A 23,366-nucleotide genomic window follows, 5' to 3' on the forward strand; every position below is an offset into this window, starting at 1 on the left:
TCCCACGGAACTGCAATCCTGGCCTCAAGGGGGGCCTTCGGAGCACGTCTGCCTCCCTGTGTCTCTGTGTGCGTCCGGCCGGGGCTGGAGTCCAAAGCCTGACCCTGCGGGGGCTGTGTCCACAAGGCAGCCGGGCGCGGCGGTGCGCACACGTCCTGGGGGCCTGGGGGCGCCCACGCGTGCCACAGCCATGGGCGGGTGGGGAGCGGGAGCAACGGACTGGCCCCCGTGCCCGTGGGGTGGGTGCTGGGCCGCTGCCGGTGCCGCAGGCAGGCCCAGGACTGTGGGGCAGAGCGGACAGGCCCTGGGGCTGGGCGGGGGCACCCCCCGGGCACCGCCGCAGAGCTGGCCCCAAGCGCTGCCCCTGCCCTTCGGTACGGGCGCTGGCCCTGGCTCAGGCCACGAGCTGACTGGAGCTGGGGGCGGGCCCAGGGGTCCGGGGGGCACGGGCGGCGGGGGGAGCCGAGCGAGTGGGCGGCAGAGCCCTGCTCTCCCGCATCCGGGCGGCCCTTCCCGGCCCCGCCGAGGTTCTCTCTGCACCTGCCAGGGCTGGGGGTTGGTGCTGGGCGCCCCCAGCGTCCTCGTCTGGGACGAAGCTCCCTCAGAGCCAGTCTGCCTCCCCGCCCTAATCCGCAAGGACCCGAGGGGGTGCTGGAGGCCCACGCAGCCCCCCGAGGCATCTGGGACGTCGGAGGCCAGTCTGCGTGTGAGCTGCTCTGGCCCAGCCAGGCTGGTGCCGCCCAGCCCTGCCCTGGACCACACACCCCGCGCCCCGCAGCTTCCTCGGCGGCCCGCAGGCAGGGTGCTCTGAGCGCCTGGCGGCAGCCCCCGGCCCCGCCCACGGCCGACGCCAGGCCCGTGCACGTGGGCTCTGGTGGCCACGCCTCCGCGGCAGCCTCAGGCCTGCCCCAGAGCAGACCCGCCCCCAGGAGGCCCGCAGGAGTGCGCGGGGAGGGACCCCGCGGGCCGTGGTGAGGCCCCTTCGGGGTGTGGTGCCCCCCGGAACCTGCCCTGAGCGAGCCCCGCCCCTCGGGGATGGTGAGGGCGGTCCCTGCCTGTGACGGACAGGGTGCACAGGGAGGGAGGGGACACGAGATGGTGACAGCGAGGAGTGTGCCCCGCTGGCTGCCTGAGGGGCACTGAGTGCTGCCCGGGTGGGACGCGGAGGCCACGTCACCCGGTGTCGCCCACCCTGGGAGCTCGGACCCTGGGAGCTCGGACGCGGCCCCTTCCCTAGTCAGGTCCGGAGAGGGGTCCGCGGTCCTGCGGGCGTCACCTGGGCCCCAGCCCGTGGGACCCCGCGGGGGGCCGGCTGAGCCGTGCTGGGACTCCTCCTGACCCACAGCAACAGGGAGAGCACAAAGGGGTGTCGTTTCAAACCTTAACGTGCGGTGATTTCTTACACGGGGCAGACAACTCGCACCAGGGAGCACAGGCGTGCCGGCCACAGCCCCCCGCGGCCCCTGTGGCGCCGAACCAAGGCCCCAGCGTCGCAGGCCTTCACTCGAGGTTCCCAGGGAGACGGAATCCGAGGCCAGGCAGCCCCCCGACCGGCGTGCTCAGGGGACGCCCAGGTCAGGCAGGGAGACGGGGAACCGTGGCGCTCGCTTGACAGCCGAGGCCCCGCCGACTTCCCCTTCACGCACCAGCCACTCAGGAACCTGGCGTCAGCTCGCTTTCTGGAAGGTTCCATGCCCCCTAACGCGGATGGCCTTCGCAGCCCACAGCGGTGCAGGGAGGGACCCAGCCTTGCTCCGCCCGAGCTCTGGCTCCCGGTGGACTGCGCCCTCCGGCCGACGCAGGGCCCCACCGCTCCCCGCTGCTGGGCCGGGCTCCTCGGAACACATCTGCCCGTGAGCCCAGGGGAGACGTGGCCACTGTAGGAACCCCTTGCGCCCCCCGTGGGCCGCCTGGAGGAGGCCGTGTCCCTGCCACACTGCTGCTGGTCTCCCGCGCGCTGGCTGACAGGGTTCTGGACAGACAAGTGGGCCCAGTGGACAGCCCCCCGAGCCCGCCCTGAGCCCGCCTGCTCCCCAGGGGGCCTGGGACCGGGACTGCGTGTGTGTGTGGGGGGGCGGGGGCGGGGCCAAGCGACGGCGCTTCCCAGAACAAAAGCCCTCGCAGCCTTGCTGTGGGTGCACCGCATCCTTTATTGCCTGTCGGGGACAGTGGGGCGGGGGGAGCACCCAGGGCTGCGTGTGCACTGGGGGGCTGGGGGTGCGCGGGCACGGCGACCCCGGACACAGCCGCCCTGGCCGCCGCCGGCTGCCCCGCCTCCGTGCCTGCCACAGGAAGCCCCCGAAGCTTGGCCTCATGGGCCGGTCAACAGCAGAGCGAGCTGCTCGTGAGCACACAGGCAACGGGGTTCCCAGGAACATGCCGGACTCCGCCTGGAACAGGGAAGCCCCGTCGGCCGGGCAGCAGCAGCAGGGCGGGGACCGCCCCCCACCCTTGCGCCCCATCCTCCAAACAGCAGTCTGTCCGGGCGCGTGAGGGCAGGTCCCCGGAAGCTTATTGGCGAAGCCGCCCCCAGCAGCCCTTGGGGAGCAGGCTGCCCGCGCGGCCCCGGCATCCCTGCCTGCCAGAGGGATGCCTGCGCGGGGGACACCCTCGCTCGCTGGCTTCGTGCCTCTGTCCCCCCTGGAGAGCCACAGCTGCGGCCTCACTTGGTAGCGGGCTCAGCGCTGGCTTTTCGGCCCGGCTTCAGCCTGGCTAAGTTGCTCTCGCCGCGGACCTCCCGGCGCTGGGGGCGGGCCCGGCGCCTGCAGCCTCAGTGGACTCCCCATCCTCCTGCTCCTCCACGGAGAAGCTTTCTCGGGCATCAAAAAAGGTGACCGCTTCTTCCTGGAGCTTCGGCTCCTCCAGACCTGCCTCGTCGTCCCCAGCACTTCCCCCCTTCTTGCTGGGAGAGGAGGAGAACCCTAACTTGGGAAATCGGAACCAGCCGGCCTTCTCGGGCTTCTTCGGAGGCTCCGCGCCGGGGCGGGCCTCGGGCTGCGTCTGGATGGGCGCAGGCGGAGCTGGGGTTGGCGCGGCTTCTGCGGGGCCAGCGCTCGCGTCACCCACAGAGGAAGAAAACCCAATGCTCGGGAGCCAAAACCTGAACCGGCCGGAGGGCCGTTGGCTCCCAGCCTTCTCTGCGGGGGCCCCATCGTCATCTGGGCCGACGTCAGGGGTGAGTTCGAGGATTTCCGCAGGCTCCTCGTCCGAACAGCTGTCTGCAAGCTGGGGGCCCGAGCGCACTTCACACGCCGACGTCGGTGGGCCCGGCACGTGGGCGCTGGAAGAGAGGATCTCAAACGGTTCTCCAGCGTCAGGCGGGAGTGCTCTGCAAATGGGCTCAGCTCCTGGGGCCGCCTGCCTGGCAGCTGCTGGCAAGCCCGCAGGGGCCTGAGCGTCCAGAGAGACCAGGTGCACCTGCGCCTGCAGCGGTACCTCCAGGATCTTGCCCTTCAGCAAAGAGAACCCGTAGGAAGGTGTCTGGATGTGGGAGGCTGGCACCTGCGCCTCACGCACGATCTGAGTGGAAAAAGCCTCCGGGCCCGGCAGGTCGGCGAGATCTGCTGCAACCCCACTGTGTCCGGTGACCTCTTGGCCCTCGACCCCAGCGCCTTGAATGTGCACCCTGACCTTGGAAACGGGGGAAGCATCTGAGGGGAGGTCAAGGGCCACGGGCTGCTGCCCGGGGGCCCCAGCGCTTGCCTTCAGGAAGCTGGTGCTCCCGACGCCGGGGCTGTCCTCACGCAGGGCCAGGCCCCGGCCCCAGCTGCTGTCCCTGCACCACACCTCGCTCGTGGCTGGGACACAGACACCGGCCTCAGGGCCGGGGGCCGGGAAGGTGAACCTGGGCACCTTTAACACGGGGAACTTGACAGTGTGCACAGAGCCCGCCCAGACCTGCCGCACGTCGATGATGGAGACCTGGGCCGGCAGGTCGGTCCTGGAAGCCTTCAGCGTAAGAGGGCCTTCGGGTGGGCAAGGCTGGCGCTCCGCTCTCCCGGCACCCCCGGCAGAGGTCTCGACTGCTTCGCCCGGAGGAGCGTGGGTTTTGGAAGGTCTCCCTCCAGCCACCTGCCGGGGCAGGGAGCCGTCGCGGGGGCCAGGCCTGGCGCGCTCAGCAGCAGGGAGCTCGTCCGAGGACACTGTGGCGGGGGGCAGGCACGGCTGCCAGCCTCTGCTGTCGAGGCTTGGCCTTAACGCCTCTCCCTCTGCCTCTGGGGGCGGTGGGGACGCAGGTGCAGCCACCTCTGACCCAGGGGCACAGACCCCGGGGCTTGTGACTGTAGCTGCTGCCTCTGTGTCGCGCTGAGTGCCGGGCCCGGCAGCGGCACCCCGCTCCTTGGAGGAGCGCCAGAAACTGGGCAGGCGGAGCGAGGGCATCCAGAACCAGCTGTCCTGTGAGCTGGCCGGCTCGGCTCCTGCTGCCGCATCCCTGTCCATGATTCCCACTGCGGGGGCTGCGGGGGCTGCGGGGCTACTGGCTGCCTGGAGGGGGGCTTCTGTGGAGGGGGCTGCCGCCGCCCCCAGAGGCTGGCTGGCTGAGCCAGCCCCAAGCCCATGCCCCTCGCTGCCCTCTCCAGGAGACAGGCCGTGTGCCGGCGGGGGAAGGCCACCTGCAGCCGGGCTCACCGCCACCGGGGCTGGCGGGGGAAGGTCAGGCTCGGCAAAGCCCCCACTGGGGCGGAGGGCCTGCGGCAGGGGGGCATCGGTGCCCGCTCTGTCCAGGGGGCCAGATGCGGGGCCCCTGCCACTGGCAGCGCCCTCGGCGCTGACCCCCGTGACGGCATGAGGGGCCAGCCCTGCGGCGGAGCCAGTGGCGCTGCCAAGGGGAGGCTCCGGGTCCCCGCCCTTGGAAGGCTTCATTTTGGGCAGTACCAGTTTGGGCGCGGCAAAGCCGGACGTCTTCACTCTCCCCTTCTCTCCGTCCATGTCAGGAGGTACATCCCCGGGGGCACTAGGCCCACCTGCTGCAACAGCTGGCCTCTGTCCAGGGTCCGCTTTGGGCACCGCCTCCTTCTTTGGAGACCGCCGGAGGGACGGGAGCCGGAGACGCGGCATTTTTAGGGAGCTGCTTTTCCCATCACGCTCAGTGTCTTCAGCTGGGCCCCTACCTGAGGCCACTGCTGATGGCTTAGCACAACCTGTGGGGTCTTCTGTCCCCTCGGACACAGAGACACTGGCGCATGGTGGCTGCGTGCCTGACCACCAGCTCACAGCGGCTTCCCCGGAGTCTGGTCCCCACACTGGACTAGTGGGAGACAGGGCCCACCCCCCGGCCTGTGGCTTGTCATCGGCCGATGAGGTCTCGGGGCCTGGGAACCTGAACTTGGGTCGATGGAATTTAGGAAAAGTCACCTGGCCACCAGACGTGCCCACCAGCGCATCCACCGGGCCTGGGTGACTGCCCGAGGACAAAGGGACACTCTCCCAGGACGGGGGTTCTTCAGAGCACCCTGTGCTGACGTGCTGAGCTGCCCCCTGGGTCTCAGAAGGGGCTTCCTCAGGAAGCTCCGCAGAGGCAGGGGCTGTGGGGGGGGTCACCTGGTATTTTGTAAGAATGACCCTCTCCCATGAATGGATGGCAGAGGGCTCGGCACGCTGACCACTGATATGGAAGCTGCCGGACGAAGCACTGGGCCAGCCCAGTCGAGACATGCGCACAGAGGGCTCCTGAGGACCCCCAGACGCCCCGACACACGTGCCAACAGCCAGGCGTGTAGTGGCCGCGGCAGACGCAGGGCCAGACTCGGGGCCGCCTTCAGCAGCACTGGGGATCTGAGGCGACTTTTCAGGAGCAGAAACCACCTTGGATTTTCTAAACTGAGGTTTCTTCATTTTGCTCTTTTCTAAAGTTTGGTGGCCTGAACAGGACCCATCAAGATCGACGATGGAAAGAGAATAATCAGCTGGACCCACGGGGTCAAGGGAGTCGACTGGAGCGGAGCCTGGTTCAGCAGGAATTGCGCCACCAGGAATTTCAGACTGCAACACAGCCTTACTAGATGAGGACCTAAAAAAAGGCATGCTGACCTTCGGCAACTTGAACTTGCTACCCTTGACGGCACCTTCCTTGCTGACGAAAATGATGTCCCCCTCCTGCGTGGTACTATGAGCCTGTAGATCCTCCTCAACGCCGGGAACCGACACCCGCACGTCGGGGCCGGTCAGCTCGCCCTTGGCGCCCCTCACGTCCAGCTTGGGCCCCTTGATGTCCACCTGGGGGCCCCTGAAGTCCACTTTCGGCATCTTGATGCTGGGCATCTGCACCTTGGGCAGGTGGCCCTTGAGTCCGGCTCCGGCGGCGGGGCCCTGGAGCTGGCCCTCGGGCAGCTGGCCCGCGGGCAGCCTCACGCCCAGCTCGCCGGCCTTGACGTCCACGTCGGCAGAGGGCAGCTGCACGCTGAGGTCACTGGTCTTCACGTCGGCCTGCAGCGAGGGCAGCGACACGTCCACCGAGGCCTCGAGGGGCTTGCCGGCCGCCGACACGCCGAAGGACGGCATCTTGAACTTGGGCATCTTGAACTTGCTGGCCCCCTCCTTGTCCCCGAGGCCGACGTCGCCCTCCAGCGTGGCGCCGGGCGCCTGGATGTCCAGCTCCACGCCGGGCAGCGACGCCTCCACGTCGGGGCCGGTCACCTCGCCCTTGGCGCCCCTCACGTCCAGCTTGGGCCCCTTGATGTCCACCTGGGGGCCCTTGAAGTCCACATTCGGCATCTTGATGCTGGGCATCTGCCCCTTGGGCAGGTGGCCCTTGAGTCCGGCTCCGGCGGCGGGGCCCTGGAGCTGGCCCTCGGGCAGCTGGCCCGCGGGCAGCCTCACGCCCAGCTCGCCGGCCTTGACGTCCACGTCGGCAGAGGGCAGCTGCACGCTGAGGTCACTGGTCTTCACGTCGGCCTGCAGCGAGGGCAGCGACACGTCCACCGAGGCCTCGAGGGGCTTGCCGGCCGCCGACACGCCGAAGGACGGCATCTTGAACTTGGGCATCTTGAACTTGCTGGCCCCCTCCTTGTCCCCGAGGCCGACGTCGCCCTCCAGCGTGGCGCCGGGCGCCTGGATGTCCAGCTCCACGCCGGGCAGCGACGCCTCCACGTCGGGGCCGGTCAGCTCGCCCTTGGCGCCCCTCACGTCCAGCTTCGGCCCCTTGATGTCCACCTGGGGGCCCTTGATGTCCACCTTGGGCATCTTGATGCTGGGCATCTGCACCTTGGGCAGGTGGCCCTTGAACCGGGCCCCGTCGGCCCTGCCCTTCAGCTCGCCCAGCGCCACCTCTCCCTCGGGCAGGGCCACCTCCAGCTCGGCCCCCGGCAGCTCCAAGTCCGCGGACGGCAGCTGGACGCCGCCCTCCGGGGCGCGCACCTCGCCCGCCACGGCGGGCAGGCTCACCTCCGCCGTGGCCTTGGGCGCCGGCACGTCCACGGACGTCCCCAGCTCCTTGCCGGCCGCCGACACGCCGAAGGACGGCATCTTGAACTTGGGCATCTTGAACTTGCTGGCCCCCTCCTTGTCCCCGAGGCCGACGTCGCCCTCCAGCGTGGCGCCGGGCGCCTGGATGTCCAGCTCCACGCCGGGCAGCGACGCCTCCACGTCGGGGCCGGTCAGCTCGCCCTTGGCGCCCCTCACGTCCAGCTTCGGCCCCTTGATGTCCACCTGGGGGCCCTTGATGTCCACCTTCGGCATCTTGATGCTGGGCATCTGCACCTTGGGCAGGTGGCCCTTGAGTCCGGCTCCGGCGGCGGGGCCCTGCAGCTGGCCCTCGGCGCCAGCTCGCCCGCGGGCAGCCTCACCCCAGCTCGGCCCCGGCCTTGACGTCCAAGTCGGCAGACGGCAGCTGCACGGCTGAGGTCACTGGTCTTCACGTCGGCCTGCAGCGAGGGCAGCGACACGTCCACCGAGGCCTCGAGGGGCTTGCCGGCCGCCGACACGCCGAAGGACGGCATCTTGAACTTGGGCATCTTGAACTTGCTGGCCCCCTCCTTGTCCCCGAGGCCGACGTCGCCCTCCAGCGTGGCGCCGGGCGCCTGGATGTCCAGCTCCACGCCGGGCAGCGACGCCTCCACGTCGGGGCCGGTCACCTCGCCCTTGGCGCCCCTCACGTCCAGCTTGGGCCCCTTGATGTCCACCTGGGGGCCCTTGAAGTCCACTTTCGGCATCTTGATGCTGGGCATCTGCACCTTGGGCAGGTGGCCCTTGAGTCCGGCTCCGGCGGCGGGGCCCTGGAGCTGGCCCTCGGGCAGCTGGCCCGCGGGCAGCCTCACGCCCAGCTCGCCGGCCTTGACGTCCACGTCGGCAGAGGGCAGCTGCACGCTGAGGTCACTGGTCTTCACGTCGGCCTGCAGCGAGGGCAGCGACACGTCCACCGAGGCCTCGAGGGGCTTGCCGGCCGCCGACACGCCGAAGGACGGCATCTTGAACTTGGGCATCTTGAACTTGCTGGCCCCCTCCTTGTCCCCGAGGCCGACGTCGCCCTCCAGCGTGGCGCCGGGCGCCTGGATGTCCAGCTCCACGCCGGGCAGCGACGCCTCCACGTCGGGGCCGGTCAGCTCGCCCTTGGCGCCCCTCACGTCCAGCTTCGGCCCCTTGATGTCCACCTGGGGGCCCTTGATGTCCACCTTCGGCATCTTGATGCTGGGCATCTGCACCTTGGGCAGGTGGCCCTTGAGTCCGGCTCCGTCGGCCGGGCCCTGCAGCTCGCCCAGCGCCACCTCTCCCTCGGGCAGGGCCACCTCCAGCTCGGCCCCCGGCAGCTCCAAGTCCGCGGACGGCAGCTGGACGCCGCGCTCCGGGGCGCGCACTCGGCCGCCACGGCGGGCAGGCTCACCTCCGCCGTGGCCGTGGGCACCGACACGTCCACGGACGTCCCCAGCGCCTTGCCGGCCGCCGACACGCCGAAGGACGGCATCTTGAACTTGGGCATCTTGAACTTGCTGGCCCCCTCCTTGTCCCCGAGGCCGACGTCGCCCTCCAGCGTGGCGCCGGGCGCCTGGATGTCCAGCTCCACGCCGGGCAGCGACGCCTCCACGTCGGGGCCGGTCAGCTCGCCCTTGGCGCCCCTCACGTCCAGCTTGGGCCCCTTGATGTCCACCTGGGGGCCCTTGAAGTCCACTTTCGGCATCTTGATGCTGGGCATCTGCACCTTGGGCAGGTGGCCCTTGAGTCCGGCTCCGGCGGCGGGGCCCTGGAGCTGGCCCTCGGGCAGCTGGCCCGCGGGCAGCCTCACGCCCAGCTCGCCGGCCTTGACGTCCACGTCGGCAGAGGGCAGCTGCACGCTGAGGTCACTGGTCTTCACGTCGGCCTGCAGCGAGGGCAGCGACACGTCCACCGAGGCCTCGAGGGGCTTGCCGGCCGCCGACACGCCGAAGGACGGCATCTTGAACTTGGGCATCTTGAACTTGCTGGCCCCCTCCTTGTCCCCGAGGCCGACGTCGCCCTCCAGCGTGGCGCCGGGCGCCTGGATGTCCAGCTCCACGCCGGGCAGCGACGCCTCCACGTCGGGGCCGGTCAGCTCGCCCTTGGCGCCCCTCACGTCCAGCTTCGGCCCCTTGATGTCCACCTGGGGGCCCTTGATGTCCACCTTGGGCATCTTGATGCTGGGCATCTGCACCTTGGGCAGGTGGCCCTTGAACCGGGCCCCGTCGGCCCTGCCCTTCAGCTCGCCCAGCGCCACCTCTCCCTCGGGCAGGGCCACCTCCAGCTCGGCCCCCGGCAGCTCCAAGTCCGCGGACGGCAGCTGGACGCCGCCCTCCGGGGCGCGCACCTCGCCCGCCACGGCGGGCAGGCTCACCTCCGCCGTGGCCTTGGGCGCCGGCACGTCCACGGACGTCCCCAGCTCCTTGCCGGCCGCCGACACGCCGAAGGACGGCATCTTGAACTTGGGCATCTTGAACTTGCTGGCCCCCTCCTTGTCCCCGAGGCCGACGTCGCCCTCCAGCGTGGCGCCGGGCGCCTGGATGTCCAGCTCCACGCCGGGCAGCGACGCCTCCACGTCGGGGCCGGTCAGCTCGCCCTTGGCGCCCCTCACGTCCAGCTTGGGCCCCTTGATGTCCACCTGGGGGCCCTTGAAGTCCACCTTCGGCATCTTGATGCTGGGCATCTGCACCTTGGGCAGGTGGCCCTTGAGTCCGGCTCCGGCGGCGGGGCCCTGGAGCTGGCCCTCGCGCAGCTGGCCCGCGGGCAGCCTCACGCCCAGCTCGGCCCGGCCTTGACGTCCACGTCGGCAGAGGGCAGCCTCGCACGCCTCGAGGTCACTGGTCTCACGTCGGCCTGCAGCGAGGGCAGCGACACGTCCACCGAGGCCTCGAGGGGCTTGCCGGCCGCCGACACGCCGAAGGACGGCATCTTGAACTTGGGCATCTTGAACTTGCTGGCCCCCTCCTTGTCCCCGAGGCCGACGTCGCCCTCCAGCGTGGCGCCGGGCGCCTGGATGTCCAGCTCCACGCCGGGCAGCGACGCCTCCACGTCGGGGCCGGTCAGCTCGCCCTTGGCGCCCCTCACGTCCAGCTTGGGCCCCTTGATGTCCACCTGGGGGCCCTTGATGTCCACCTTGGGCATCTTGATGCTGGGCATCTGCACCTTGGGCAGGTGGCCCTTGAGTCCGGCTCCGGCGGCGGGGCCCTGGAGCTGGCCCTCGGGCAGCTGGCCCGCGGGCAGCCTCACGCCCAGCTCGCCGGCCTTGACGTCCACGTCGGCAGAGGGCAGCTGCACGCTGAGGTCACTGGTCTTCACGTCGGCCTGCAGCGAGGGCAGCGACACGTCCACCGAGGCCTCGAGGGGCTTGCCGGCCGCCGACACGCCGAAGGACGGCATCTTGAACTTGGGCATCTTGAACTTGCTGGCCCCCTCCTTGTCCCCGTGGCCGACGTCGCCCTCCAGCGTGGCGCCGGGCGCCTGGATGTCCAGCTCCACGCCGGGCAGCGACGCCTCCACGTCGGGGCCGGTCAGCTCGCCCTTGGCGCCCCTCACGTCCAGCTTCGGCCCCTTGATGTCCACCTGGGGGCCCTTGATGTCCACCTTGGGCATCTTGATGCTGGGCATCTGCACCTTGGGCAGGTGGCCCTTGAACCGGGCCCCGTCGGCCCTGCCCTTCAGCTCGCCCAGCGCCACCTCTCCCTCGGGCAGGGCCACCTCCAGCTCGGCCCCCGGCAGCTCCAAGTCCGCGGACGGCAGCTGGACGCCGCCCTCCGGGGCGCGCACCTCGCCCGCCACGGCGGGCAGGCTCACCTCCGCCGTGGCCTTGGGCGCCGGCACGTCCACGGACGTCCCCAGCTCCTTGCCGGCCGCCGACACGCCGAAGGACGGCATCTTGAACTTGGGCATCTTGAACTTGCTGGCCCCCTCCTTGTCCCCGAGGCCGACGTCGCCCTCCAGCGTGGCGCCGGGCGCCTGGATGTCCAGCTCCACGCCGGGCAGCGACGCCTCCACGTCGGGGCCGGTCAGCTCGCCCTTGGCGCCCCTCACGTCCAGCTTGGGCCCCTTGATGTCCACCTGGGGGCCCTTGAAGTCCACTTTCGGCATCTTGATGCTGGGCATCTGCACCTTGGGCAGGTGGCCCTTGAGTCCGGCTCCGGCGGCGGGGCCCTGGAGCTGGCCCTCGGGCAGCTGGCCCGCGGGCAGCCTCACGCCCAGCTCGCCGGCCTTGACGTCCACGTCGGCAGAGGGCAGCTGCACGCTGAGGTCACTGGTCTTCACGTCGGCCTGCAGCGAGGGCAGCGACACGTCCACCGAGGCCTCGAGGGGCTTGCCGGCCGCCGACACGCCGAAGGACGGCATCTTGAACTTGGGCATCTTGAACTTGCTGGCCCCCTCCTTGTCCCCGAGGCCGACGTCGCCCTCCAGCGTGGCGCCGGGCGCCTGGATGTCCAGCTCCACGCCGGGCAGCGACGCCTCCACGTCGGGGCCGGTCAGCTCGCCCTTGGCGCCCCTCACGTCCAGCTTCGGCCCCTTGATGTCCACCTGGGGGCCCTTGATGTCCACTTTGGGCATCTTGATGCTGGGCATCTGCACCTTGGGCAGGTGGCCCTTGAACCGGGCCCCGTCGGCCCTGCCCTTCAGCTCGCCCAGCGCCACCTCTCCCTCGGGCAGGGCCACCTCCAGCTCGGCCCCCGGCAGCTCCAAGTCCGCGGACGGCAGCTGGACGCCGCCCTCCGGGGCGCGCACCTCGCCCGCCACGGCGGGCAGGCTCACCTCCGCCGTGGCCTTGGGCGCCGGCACGTCCACGGACGTCCCCAGCTCCTTGCCGGCCGCCGACACGCCGAAGGACGGCATCTTGAACTTGGGCATCTTGAACTTGCTGGCCCCCTCCTTGTCCCCGAGGCCGACGTCGCCCTCCAGCGTGGCGCCGGGCGCCTGGATGTCCAGCTCCACGCCGGGCAGCGACGCCTCCACGTCGGGGCCGGTCACCTCGCCCTTGGCGCCCCTCACGTCCAGCTTGGGCCCCTTGATGTCCACCTGGGGGCCCTTGAAGTCCACTTTCGGCATCTTGATGCTGGGCATCTGCACCTTGGGCAGGTGGCCCTTGAGTCCGGCTCCGGCGGCGGGGCCCTGGAGCTGGCCCTCGGGCAGCTGGCCCGCGGGCAGCCTCACGCCCAGCTCGCCGGCCTTGACGTCCACGTCGGCAGAGGGCAGCTGCACGCTGAGGTCACTGGTCTTCACGTCGGCCTGCAGCGAGGGCAGCGACACGTCCACCGAGGCCTCGAGGGGCTTGCCGGCCGCCGACACGCCGAAGGACGGCATCTTGAACTTGGGCATCTTGAACTTGCTGGCCCCCTCCTTGTCCCCGAGGCCGACGTCGCCCTCCAGCGTGGCGCCGGGCGCCTGGATGTCCAGCTCCACGCCGGGCAGCGACGCCTCCACGTCGGGGCCGGTCACCTCGCCCTTGGCGCCCCTCACGTCCAGCTTGGGCCCCTTGATGTCCACCTGGGGGCCCTTGAAGTCCACCTTCGGCATCTTGATGCTGGGCATCTGCACCTTGGGCAGGTGGCCCTTGAGTCCGGCCCCGGCGGCCGGGCCCTGCAGCTCGCCCTCGGGCAGCTGGCCCGCGGGCAGGCCTCACGCCCAGCTCGGCCGGCCTTGACGTCCACGTCGGCAGAGGGCAGCTGCACGCTGAGGTCACTGGTCTTCACGTCGGCCTGCAGCGAGGGCAGCGACACGTCCACCGAGGCCTCGAGGGGCTTGCCGGCCGCCGACACGCCGAAGGACGGCATCTTGAACTTGGGCATCTTGAACTTGCTGGCCCCCTCCTTGTCCCCGAGGCCGACGTCGCCCTCCAGCGTGGCGCCGGGCGCCTGGATGTCCAGCTCCACGCCGGGCAGCGACGCCTCCACGTCGGGGCCGGTCAGCTCGCCCTTGGCGCCCCTCACGTCCAGCTTGGGCCCCTTGATGTCCACCTGGGGGCCCTTGAAGTCCACTTTCGGCATCTTGATGCTGGGCATCTGCACCTTGGGCAGGTGGCCCTTGAGTCCGGCTCCGGCGGCGGGGCCCTGGAGCTGGCCCTCGGGCAGCTGGCCCGCGGGCAGCCTCACGCCCAGCTCGCCGGCCTTGACGTCCACGTCGGCAGAGGGCAGCTGCACGCTGAGGTCACTGGTCTTCACGTCGGCCTGCAGCGAGGGCAGCGACACGTCCACCGAGGCCTCGAGGGGCTTGCCGGCCGCCGACACGCCGAAGGACGGCATCTTGAACTTGGGCATCTTGAACTTGCTGGCCCCCTCCTTGTCCCCGAGGCCGACGTCGCCCTCCAGCGTGGCGCCGGGCGCCTGGATGTCCAGCTCCACGCCGGGCAGCGACGCCTCCACGTCGGGGCCGGTCAGCTCGCCCTTGGCGCCCCTCACGTCCAGCTTCGGCCCCTTGATGTCCACCTGGGGGCCCTTGATGTCCACCTTGGGCATCTTGATGCTGGGCATCTGCACCTTGGGCAGGTGGCCCTTGAACCGGGCCCCGTCGGCCCTGCCCTTCAGCTCGCCCAGCGCCACCTCTCCCTCGGGCAGGGCCACCTCCAGCTCGGCCCCCGGCAGCTCCAAGTCCGCGGACGGCAGCTGGACGCCGCCCTCCGGGGCGCGCACCTCGCCCGCCACGGCGGGCAGGCTCACCTCCGCCGTGGCCTTGGGCGCCGGCACGTCCACGGACGTCCCCAGCTCCTTGCCGGCCGCCGACACGCCGAAGGACGGCATCTTGAACTTGGGCATCTTGAACTTGCTGGCCCCCTCCTTGTCCCCGAGGCCGACGTCGCCCTCCAGCGTGGCGCCGGGCGCCTGGATGTCCAGCTCCACGCCGGGCAGCGACGCCTCCACGTCGGGGCCGGTCAGCTCGCCCTTGGCGCCCCTCACGTCCAGCTTGGGCCCCTTGATGTCCACCTGGGGGCCCTTGAAGTCCACTTTCGGCATCTTGATGCTGGGCATCTGCACCTTGGGCAGGTGGCCCTTGAGTCCGGCTCCGGCGGCGGGGCCCTGGAGCTGGCCCTCGGGCAGCTGGCCCGCGGGCAGGCCTCACGCCCAGCTCGCCGGCCTTGACGTCCACGTCGGCAGAGGGCAGCTGCACGCTGAGGTCACTGGTCTTCACGTCGGCCTGCAGCGAGGGCAGCGACACGTCCACCGAGGCCTCGAGGGGCTTGCCGGCCGCCGACACGCCGAAGGACGGCATCTTGAACTTGGGCATCTTGAACTTGCTGGCCCCCTCCTTGTCCCCGAGGCCGACGTCGCCCTCCAGCGTGGCGCCGGGCGCCTGGATGTCCAGCTCCACGCCGGGCAGCGACGCCTCCACGTCGGGGCCGGTCAGCTCGCCCTTGGCGCCCCTCACGTCCAGCTTCGGCCCCTTGATGTCCACCTGGGGGCCCTTGATGTCCACCTTGGGCATCTTGATGCTGGGCATCTGCACCTTGGGCAGGTGGCCCTTGAGTCCGGCTCCGGCGGCGGGGCCCTGGAGCTGGCCCTCGGGCAGCTGGCCCGCGGGCAGCCTCACGCCCAGCTCGCCGGCCTTGACGTCCACGTCGGCAGAGGGCAGCTGCACGCTGAGGTCACTGGTCTTCACGTCGGCCTGCAGCGAGGGCAGCGACACGTCCACCGAGGCCTCGAGGGGCTTGCCGGCCGCCGACACGCCGAAGGACGGCATCTTGAACTTGGGCATCTTGAACTTGCTGGCCCCCTCCTTGTCCCCGAGGCCGACGTCGCCCTCCAGCGTGGCGCCGGGCGCCTGGATGTCCAGCTCCACGCCGGGCAGCGACGCCTCCACGTCGGGGCCGGTCAGCTCGCCCTTGGCGCCCCTCACGTCCAGCTTCGGCCCCTTGATGTCCACCTGGGGGCCCTTGATGTCCACCTTGGGCATCTTGATGCTGGGCATCTGCACCTTGGGCAGGTGGCCCTTGAACCGGGCCCCGTCGGCCCTGCCCTTCAGCTCGCCCAGCGCCACCTCTCCCTCGGGCAGGGCCACCTCCAGCTCGGCCCCCGGCAGCTCCAAGTCCGCGGACGGCAGCTGGACGCCGCCCTCCGGGGCGCGCACCTCGCCCGCCACGGCGGGCAGGCTCACCTCCGCCGTGGCCTTGGGCGCCGGCACGTCCACGGACGTCCCCAGCTCCTTGCCGGCCGCCGACACGCCGAAGGACGGCATCTTGAACTTGGGCATCTTGAACTTGCTGGCCCCCTCCTTGTCCCCGAGGCCGACGTCGCCCTCCAGCGTGGCGCCGGGCGCCTGGATGTCCAGCTCCACGCCGGGCAGCGACGCCTCCACGTCGGGGCCGGTCAGCTCGCCCTTGGCGCCCCTCACGTCCAGCTTGGGCCCCTTGATGTCCACCTGGGGGCCCTTGAAGTCCACTTTCGGCATCTTGATGCTGGGCATCTGCACCTTGGGCAGGTGGCCCTTGAGTCCGGCTCCGGCGGCGGGGCCCTGGAGCTGGCCCTCGGGCAGCTGGCCCGCGGGCAGCCTCACGCCCAGCTCGCCGGCCTTGACGTCCACGTCGGCAGAGGGCAGCTGCACGCTGAGGTCACTGGTCTTCACGTCGGCCTGCAGCGAGGGCAGCGACACGTCCACCGAGGCCTCGAGGGGCTTGCCGGCCGCCGACACGCCGAAGGACGGCATCTTGAACTTGGGCATCTTGAACTTGCTGGCCCCCTCCTTGTCCCCGAGGCCGACGTCGCCCTCCAGCGTGGCGCCGGGCGCCTGGATGTCCAGCTCCACGCCGGGCAGCGACGCCTCCACGTCGGGGCCGGTCACCTCGCCCTTGGCGCCCCTCACGTCCAGCTTGGGCCCCTTGATGTCCACCTGGGGGCCCTTGAAGTCCACTTTCGGCATCTTGATGCTGGGCATCTGCACCTTGGGCAGGTGGCCCTTGAGTCCGGCTCCGGCGGCGGGGCCCTGGAGCTGGCCCTCGGGCAGCTGGCCCGCGGGCAGCCTCACGCCCAGCTCGCCGGCCTTGACGTCCACGTCGGCAGAGGGCAGCTGCACGCTGAGGTCACTGGTCTTCACGTCGGCCTGCAGCGAGGGCAGCGACACGTCCACCGAGGCCTCGAGGGGCTTGCCGGCCGCCGACACGCCGAAGGACGGCATCTTGAACTTGGGCATCTTGAACTTGCTGGCCCCCTCCTTGTCCCCGAGGCCGACGTCGCCCTCCAGCGTGGCGCCGGGCGCCTGGATGTCCAGCTCCACGCCGGGCAGCGACGCCTCCACGTCGGGGCCGGTCACCTCGCCCTTGGCGCCCCTCACGTCCAGCTTGGGCCCCTTGATGTCCACCTGGGGGCCCTTGATGTCCACTTTCGGCATCTTGATGCTGGGCATCTGCACCTTGGGCAGGTGGCCCTTGAGTCCGGCTCCGGCGGCGGGGCCCTGGAGCTGGCCCTCGGGCAGCGGGCCCGCGGGCAGCCTCACGCCCAGCTCGCCGGCCTTGACGTCCACGTCGGCAGAGGGCAGCTGCACGCTGAGGTCACTGGTCTTCACGTCGGCCTGCAGCGAGGGCAGCGACACGTCCACCGAGGCCTCGAGGGGCTTGCCGGCCGCCGACACGCCGAAGGACGGCATCTTGAACTTGGGCATCTTGAACTTGCTGGCCCCCTCCTTGTCCCCGAGGCCGACGTCGCCCTCCAGCGTGGCGCCGGGCGCCTGGATGTCCAGCTCCACGCCGGGCAGCGACGCCTCCACGTCGGGGCCGGTCACCTCGCCCTTGGCGCCCCTCACGTCCAGCTTGGGCCCCTTGATGTCCACCTGGGGGCCCTTGAAGTCCACTTTCGGCATCTTGATGCTGGGCATCTGCACCTTGGGCAGGTGGCCCTTGAGTCCGGCTCCGGCGGCGGGGCCCTGGAGCTGGCCCTCGGGCAGCTGGCCCGCGGGCAGCCTCACGCCCAGCTCGCCGGCCTTGACGTCCACGTCGGCAGAGGGCAGCTGCACGCTGAGGTCACTGGTCTTCACGTCGGCCTGCAGCGAGGGCAGCGACACGTCCACCGAGGCCTCGAGGGGCTTGCCGGCCGCCGACACGCCGAAGGACGGCATCTTGAACTTGGGCATCTTGAACTTGCTGGCCCCCTCCTTGTCCCCGTGGCCAACGTCGCCCTCCAGCGTGGCGCCGGGCGCCTGGATGTCCAGCTCCACGCCGGGCAGCGACGCCTCCACGTCGGGGCCGGTCAGCTCGCCCTTGGCGCCCCTCACGTCCAGCTTCGGCCCCTTGATGTCCACCTGGGGGCCCTTGATGTCCACCTTGGGCATCTTGATGCTGGGCATCTGCACCTTGGGCAGGTGGCCCTTGAACCGGGCCCCGTCGGCCCTGCCCTTCAGCTCGCCCAGCGCCACCTCTCCCTCGGGCAGGGCCACCTCCAGCTCGGCCCCCGGCAGCTCCAAGTCCGCGGACGGCAGCTGGACGCCGCCCTCCGGGGCGCGCACCTCGCCCGCCACGGCGGGCAGGCTCACCTCCGCCGTGGCCTTGGGCGCCGGCACGTCCACGGACGTCCCCAGCTCCTTGCCGGCCGCCGACACGCCGAAGGACGGCATCTTGAACTTGGGCATCTTGAACTTGCTGGCCCCCTCCTTGTCCCCGAGGCCGACGTCGCCCTCCAGCGTGGCGCCGGGCGCCTGGATGTCCAGCTCCACGCCGGGCAGCGACGCCTCCACGTCGGGGCCGGTCAGCTCGCCCTTGGCGCCCCTCACGTCCAGCTTGGGCCCCTTGATGTCCACCTGGGGGCCCTTGAAGTCCACTTTCGGCATCTTGATGCTGGGCATCTGCACCTTGGGCAGGTGGCCCTTGAGTCCGGCTCCGGCGGCGGGGCCCTGGAGCTGGCCCTCGGGCAGCTGGCCCGCGGGCAGCCTCACGCCCAGCTCGCCGGCCTTGACGTCCACGTCGGCAGAGGGCAGCTGCACGCTGAGGTCACTGGTCTTCACGTCGGCCTGCAGCGAGGGCAGCGACACGTCCACCGAGGCCTCGAGGGGCTTGCCGGCCGCCGACACGCCGAAGGACGGCATCTTGAACTTGGGCATCTTGAACTTGCTGGCCCCCTCCTTGTCCCCGAGGCCGACGTCGCCCTCCAGCGTGGCGCCGGGCGCCTGGATGTCCAGCTCCACGCCGGGCAGCGACGCCTCCACGTCGGGGCCGGTCACCTCGCCCTTGGCGCCCCTCACGTCCAGCTTGGGCCCCTTGATGTCCACCTGGGGGCCCTTGAAGTCCACTTTCGGCATCTTGATGCTGGGCATCTGCACCTTGGGCAGGTGGCCCTTGAGTCCGGCTCCGGCGGCGGGGCCCTGGAGCTGGCCCTCGGGCAGCTGGCCCGCGGGCAGCCTCACGCCCAGCTCGCCGGCCTTGACGTCCACGTCGGCAGAGGGCAGCTGCACGCTGAGGTCACTGGTCTTCACGTCGGCCTGCAGCGAGGGCAGCGACACGTCCACCGAGGCCTCGAGGGGCTTGCCGGCCGCCGACACGCCGAAGGACGGCATCTTGAACTTGGGCATCTTGAACTTGCTGGCCCCCTCCTTGTCCCCGAGGCCGACGTCGCCCTCCAGCGTGGCGCCGGGCGCCTGGATGTCCAGCTCCACGCCGGGCAGCGACGCCTCCACGTCGGGGCCGGTCAGCTCGCCCTTGGCGCCCCTCACGTCCAGCTTCGGCCCCTTGATGTCCACCTGGGGGCCCTTGATGTCCACCTTGGGCATCTTGATGCTGGGCATCTGCACCTTGGGCAGGTGGCCCTTGAACCGGGCCCCGTCGGCCCTGCCCTTCAGCTCGCCCAGCGCCACCTCTCCCTCGGGCAGGGCCACCTCCAGCTCGGCCCCCGGCAGCTCCAAGTCCGCGGACGGCAGCTGGACGCCGCCCTCCGGGGCGCGCACCTCGCCCGCCACGGCGGGCAGGCTCACCTCCGCCGTGGCCTTGGGCGCCGGCACGTCCACGGACGTCCCCAGCTCCTTGCCGGCCGCCGACACGCCGAAGGACGGCATCTTGAACTTGGGCATCTTGAACTTGCTGGCCCCCTCCTTGTCCCCGAGGCCGACGTCGCCCTCCAGCGTGGCGCCGGGCGCCTGGATGTCCAGCTCCACGCCGGGCAGCGACGCCTCCACGTCGGGGCCGGTCACCTCGCCCTTGGCGCCCCTCACGTCCAGCTTGGGCCCCTTGATGTCCACCTGGGGGCCCTTGAAGTCCACTTTCGGCATCTTGATGCTGGGCATCTGCACCTTGGGCAGGTGGCCCTTGAGTCCGGCTCCGGCGGCGGGGCCCTGGAGCTGGCCCTCGGGCAGCTGGCCCGCGGGCAGCCTCACGCCCAGCTCGCCGGCCTTGACGTCCACGTCGGCAGAGGGCAGCTGCACGCTGAGGTCACTGGTCTTCACGTCGGCCTGCAGCGAGGGCAGCGACACGTCCACCGAGGCCTCGAGGGGCTTGCCGGCCGCCGACACGCCGAAGGACGGCATCTTGAACTTGGGCATCTTGAACTTGCTGGCCCCCTCCTTGTCCCCGAGGCCGACGTCGCCCTCCAGCGTGGCGCCGGGCGCCTGGATGTCCAGCTCCACGCCGGGCAGCGACGCCTCCACGTCGGGGCCGGTCACCTCGCCCTTGGCGCCCCTCACGTCCAGCTTGGGCCCCTTGATGTCCACCTGGGGGCCCTTGAAGTCCACTTTCGGCATCTTGATGCTGGGCATCTGCACCTTGGGCAGGTGGCCCTTGAGTCCGGCCCCGGCGGCCGGGCCCTGGAGCTGGCCCTCGGGCAGCGGGCCCGCGGGCAGCCTCACGCCCAGCTCGCCGGCCTTGACGTCCACGTCGGCAGAGGGCAGCTGCACGCTGAGGTCACTGGTCTTCACGTCGGCCTGCAGCGAGGGCAGCGACACGTCCACCGAGGCCTCGAGGGGCTTGCCGGCCGCCGACACGCCGAAGGACGGCATCTTGAACTTGGGCATCTTGAACTTGCCGTCCCGGACGCCCACCTCCTTGACCCCCAGGCCTATATCCACCTCCATTTTTTCTTCCTTCTGTCTTCCATTTGGCTTCCTCCGGGTTTGTCTGAATGCTTTCCCGTCGTCTTCATCACTGCCCTCTCCGTCCTTCTGTTTTGACAACAATAAGACATTTTTCCTGTTTTCTCTGAGTCCTCTCCTTTGTCTCCCCCCCCCATCCCCCGTGAGGGAGCGACCCGCTCAGCCTTGGCCTTGGGTCGTCGGACGTTTCCCGTTCCCGTCCCTTCGTCAGGAGCTGTGCCCGCGCTTTTGCTGTCTCCTCTCTCAGTCCTGCCTTCCCGCCTCCTCTCTTGCTTCCTCCCCACGAGTGCACCTTCTGTGGCCCCTGTCCCTCCATGTCCGTGGCCCATGTCCCGTCTCAATGGCTCTGTTGCCTGTCCTTTTTGGCATGTCCCCTGCTCGCCTGCTCTCCTTCATCCTTACACACTAGCAGTTTTTCTTGAGAAAACCTGCATGGGTGTCGGTCTGGTGGGTGCTCAGGCCGGGTCCGACAGCCATGGCCCCATGCGCGGCAGCCTCTGCGGGGGTCGCAGACGCCACCGACAGTCCCGGCCTGGCCCCTCGCTCCCTCCCTGGGGCCCCCCTTGCCCTGCCTGGGATCTGTGCCTTTTTGGGTTTCCCTTGTGGCTTCATCTCCTCTGGACCTTCTCCTCCTTCCCTTTGTTTTGGCGTCTGGGCAGCTGCCTGCCCCACACGCCGGTCTCCATGGCGGGTCGCCGCACTCTGTGGTGGTGCTCATGCAGAGCGGGTGTCCCCTCCCGTGTGTCTGCCCCCGTCCTCTCTCCTGCCGCGTGCTCAGCCATCCTGCCCTGTTGGATGTCATCCCAGGACCCTGCCTCCTCCGGGTCCCTGGCCTGGACAGCCCCGCCTGGGTTCCTCTGCCCAGCGCCCAGCCAGCGACGGCCCGGCCCCTGAGCCCACCTTGAACCGCAGGTTCAGGAACCTCCTCCTCCGCTGGCTGCCGGGCCCTGCCCTCTGCTCCCGCTCCTCTGCCGGGAGCCGGGCCTCTGTGTCTGAGCTCGTGGGGGACACGTCCAGGACTGTGCCCCTCTCGTAGGCCTCCGAGGAGCTGTGTGACCTCCGCGGCCCTCGCTTGCTTCTTATGGCTTGGAACTTGGGCCAGGAGAGCCTCTCCCCCTGCGGCCGCCGGCTCCGGCCCTCCCTGGGTTTGGAGATGAGTCTCTCCTGGTCTCCGTCTCCCTCCACCGTCCTCACTGGGGTGTCTGTGCTCCCGTCAGCAACATCTGCGCCCTGGAACACATGGAGGGGTCTCCTGTGGGGGCAGCTCAAGAGGCCCGAGGCCCGGGCTCAGGGGACACCCAGGCCTGGGTCCGGGGGCCACGGCAGCCGCACCTGCTTCCCCTCGCGCTTTGAGGCGTGCTGAGCTGTGCTGCAGGCCCACTCTTCATCCCCGCCGGGCGGAAGTTTCCGTTTGATCCTGAACTGGACCTTGTACGGCTCTGAGTACTGAAGGATTTTGAGAGCATCCTCATAGCTGATGTTGTCGAAGAAAATGGTGGCGCTAAGCAGCTGGTCCCCTGGAGATAGACAGAGTAGGCCGGCCTCAGCCCTCCCCGGCCCGCCCTTGCACAGGGGAGGGCCCTGAAGGGGGCGTGCGCCTGGCTGCCCGGGGCTTCCCTCCAGGGAGCCGCCCCGCGACAGCGGGCGCACCCAGCAGGGCGGCGCTCATCCTGACCGCCAGGCACGGCCCTGCCGACGGGACCCTGAGGACACGGGGTGGGGTGGCCACGGCACCTTCTCTCAGGCTGAAGAGCCTGGCGGCCGAGGAGCCCTGCAGCACTTGCTTGACAAAGATGCCCTGGTCTCCGCCACCCGTGACGCTATAGCCACTGGCACCAGCCTCTGCCTCGGTCTTCAGCGTCACCTCTGTTGCCTCCTGCAGGGCAGGGCAGAAGCACAGCAGGGCCTTGGTAAGCACAGGCCCGCCCCACTGTGGGCGGCAGCGCTGGGGGCTGCCCCCCGAAGACAGAGACCCCAGATCCCGCCCGTCGTTCGGCGACAGAGAGTGAGGGGAGGGCCCCCGCCAGGCGGGCCTGGGCTGCCGTGTCCGAGCCGTGCAGGGAGCCAGCCGCAGCCGCCTCACGGGTGGATGACCTTTCCCTGTCTCCCCCACCCCTGGCCAGGACTCAGGGGCAGCCTCTCCACAGCCGTCCAGGCCCGGGAGGCTTGGCCAGCAAAGGGGAAAGGCTCCCGCACCATCGCCCCTGCTCGTCCTCCACACTGGAGCTCAGGTCGCCCCCAAGGCAGCTGGCGCTCGAGCCCCGCAGGGTCAGAGATGCTGAGAGAAATACAGGCAGTCGCGCGGCCAGCCTGACCTGGGCGGGGCGGGGGCCTTGGGGTAGCTTGAGAACTGCCAGGGCTGCCGGCGACAGAACAGGCCACCCCGGGGGGCAGTGCCCCCACCTCGCCGGGAGCCCACAGACTCAAGCATCGTCTGGGCCTGTGTGGCAGCCGCGGCCTAGCCTGCGTGCGGCTGAGGTCTGCGCGCCGAGGTCCGCTGGCCAGGAGTCTGGCCCCTCCCCCGCAGGAACCCAGGGCTGTGGGGAGGCCAGGACTGGCCTTCGGGAGCCCGTGCCCAGGCCTGACGAGGGGCGGGGCACGCTGCCAGCCTCCCTGCCCCGCTTCCCCCAGCTCTGGCCGCAGCCCCGAGTCCCCGCCTTACCCACCTCTGTACGACTCATCCTGGAAAACGTCCGGGAGTCCCCAGAATCCCGCTTCCACCAGGACCTCCGTCGCCCTGCGGAGGCTCGTCTGCTCGGCGTGTCTTCCTGCAGCCACAGAGGTCGAGGCTCACCCTCCTGCCCCAGCCCCGGGAATGGGGGTCCCGTCGGAGGCCAGGACCCTGACCTCAAAGGCCCAGGAACCCCCGCACGGGGCTGCGCGCAGAGGACTGAGCTCCTTAGCTGTGGGGACACTGCATGTCTCCTCTCGGGAGATGGCACACA

General features: G+C 70.4%; 1 protein-coding gene across 1 annotated transcript in view; it reads right to left on the reverse strand.

Annotated features, from left to right (window-relative positions):
- Window positions 1–2,613: 2,613 nt before the first annotated feature.
- Window positions 2,614–23,366, reverse strand: part of AHNAK2 (AHNAK nucleoprotein 2) — a 34,009-nt gene continuing 13,256 nt past the window's right edge. Inside the window, 12 exon segments of the mRNA XM_054567704.1 lie at window positions 2,614–6,927; window positions 7,857–8,372; window positions 8,840–9,781; window positions 10,255–13,041; window positions 13,044–14,474; window positions 14,476–17,424; window positions 17,893–18,855; window positions 19,324–20,490; window positions 21,322–21,651; window positions 21,754–21,938; window positions 22,156–22,327; window positions 23,088–23,189. Of these exon segments, the coding sequence (XP_054423679.1) occupies window positions 2,713–6,927; window positions 7,857–8,372; window positions 8,840–9,781; window positions 10,255–13,041; window positions 13,044–14,474; window positions 14,476–17,424; window positions 17,893–18,855; window positions 19,324–20,490; window positions 21,322–21,651; window positions 21,754–21,938; window positions 22,156–22,327; window positions 23,088–23,189 (15,759 nt within the window). The 3' untranslated portion in view covers window positions 2,614–2,712.

Source organism: Pteronotus mesoamericanus, unplaced genomic scaffold (genome assembly GCF_021234165.1).
Source record: "Pteronotus mesoamericanus isolate MK-2021 breed Mesoamerican mustached bat unplaced genomic scaffold, CSHL_Meso_final contig_192, whole genome shotgun sequence".
Classification (NCBI taxonomy): Eukaryota; Metazoa; Chordata; class Mammalia; order Chiroptera; family Mormoopidae; genus Pteronotus; species Pteronotus mesoamericanus.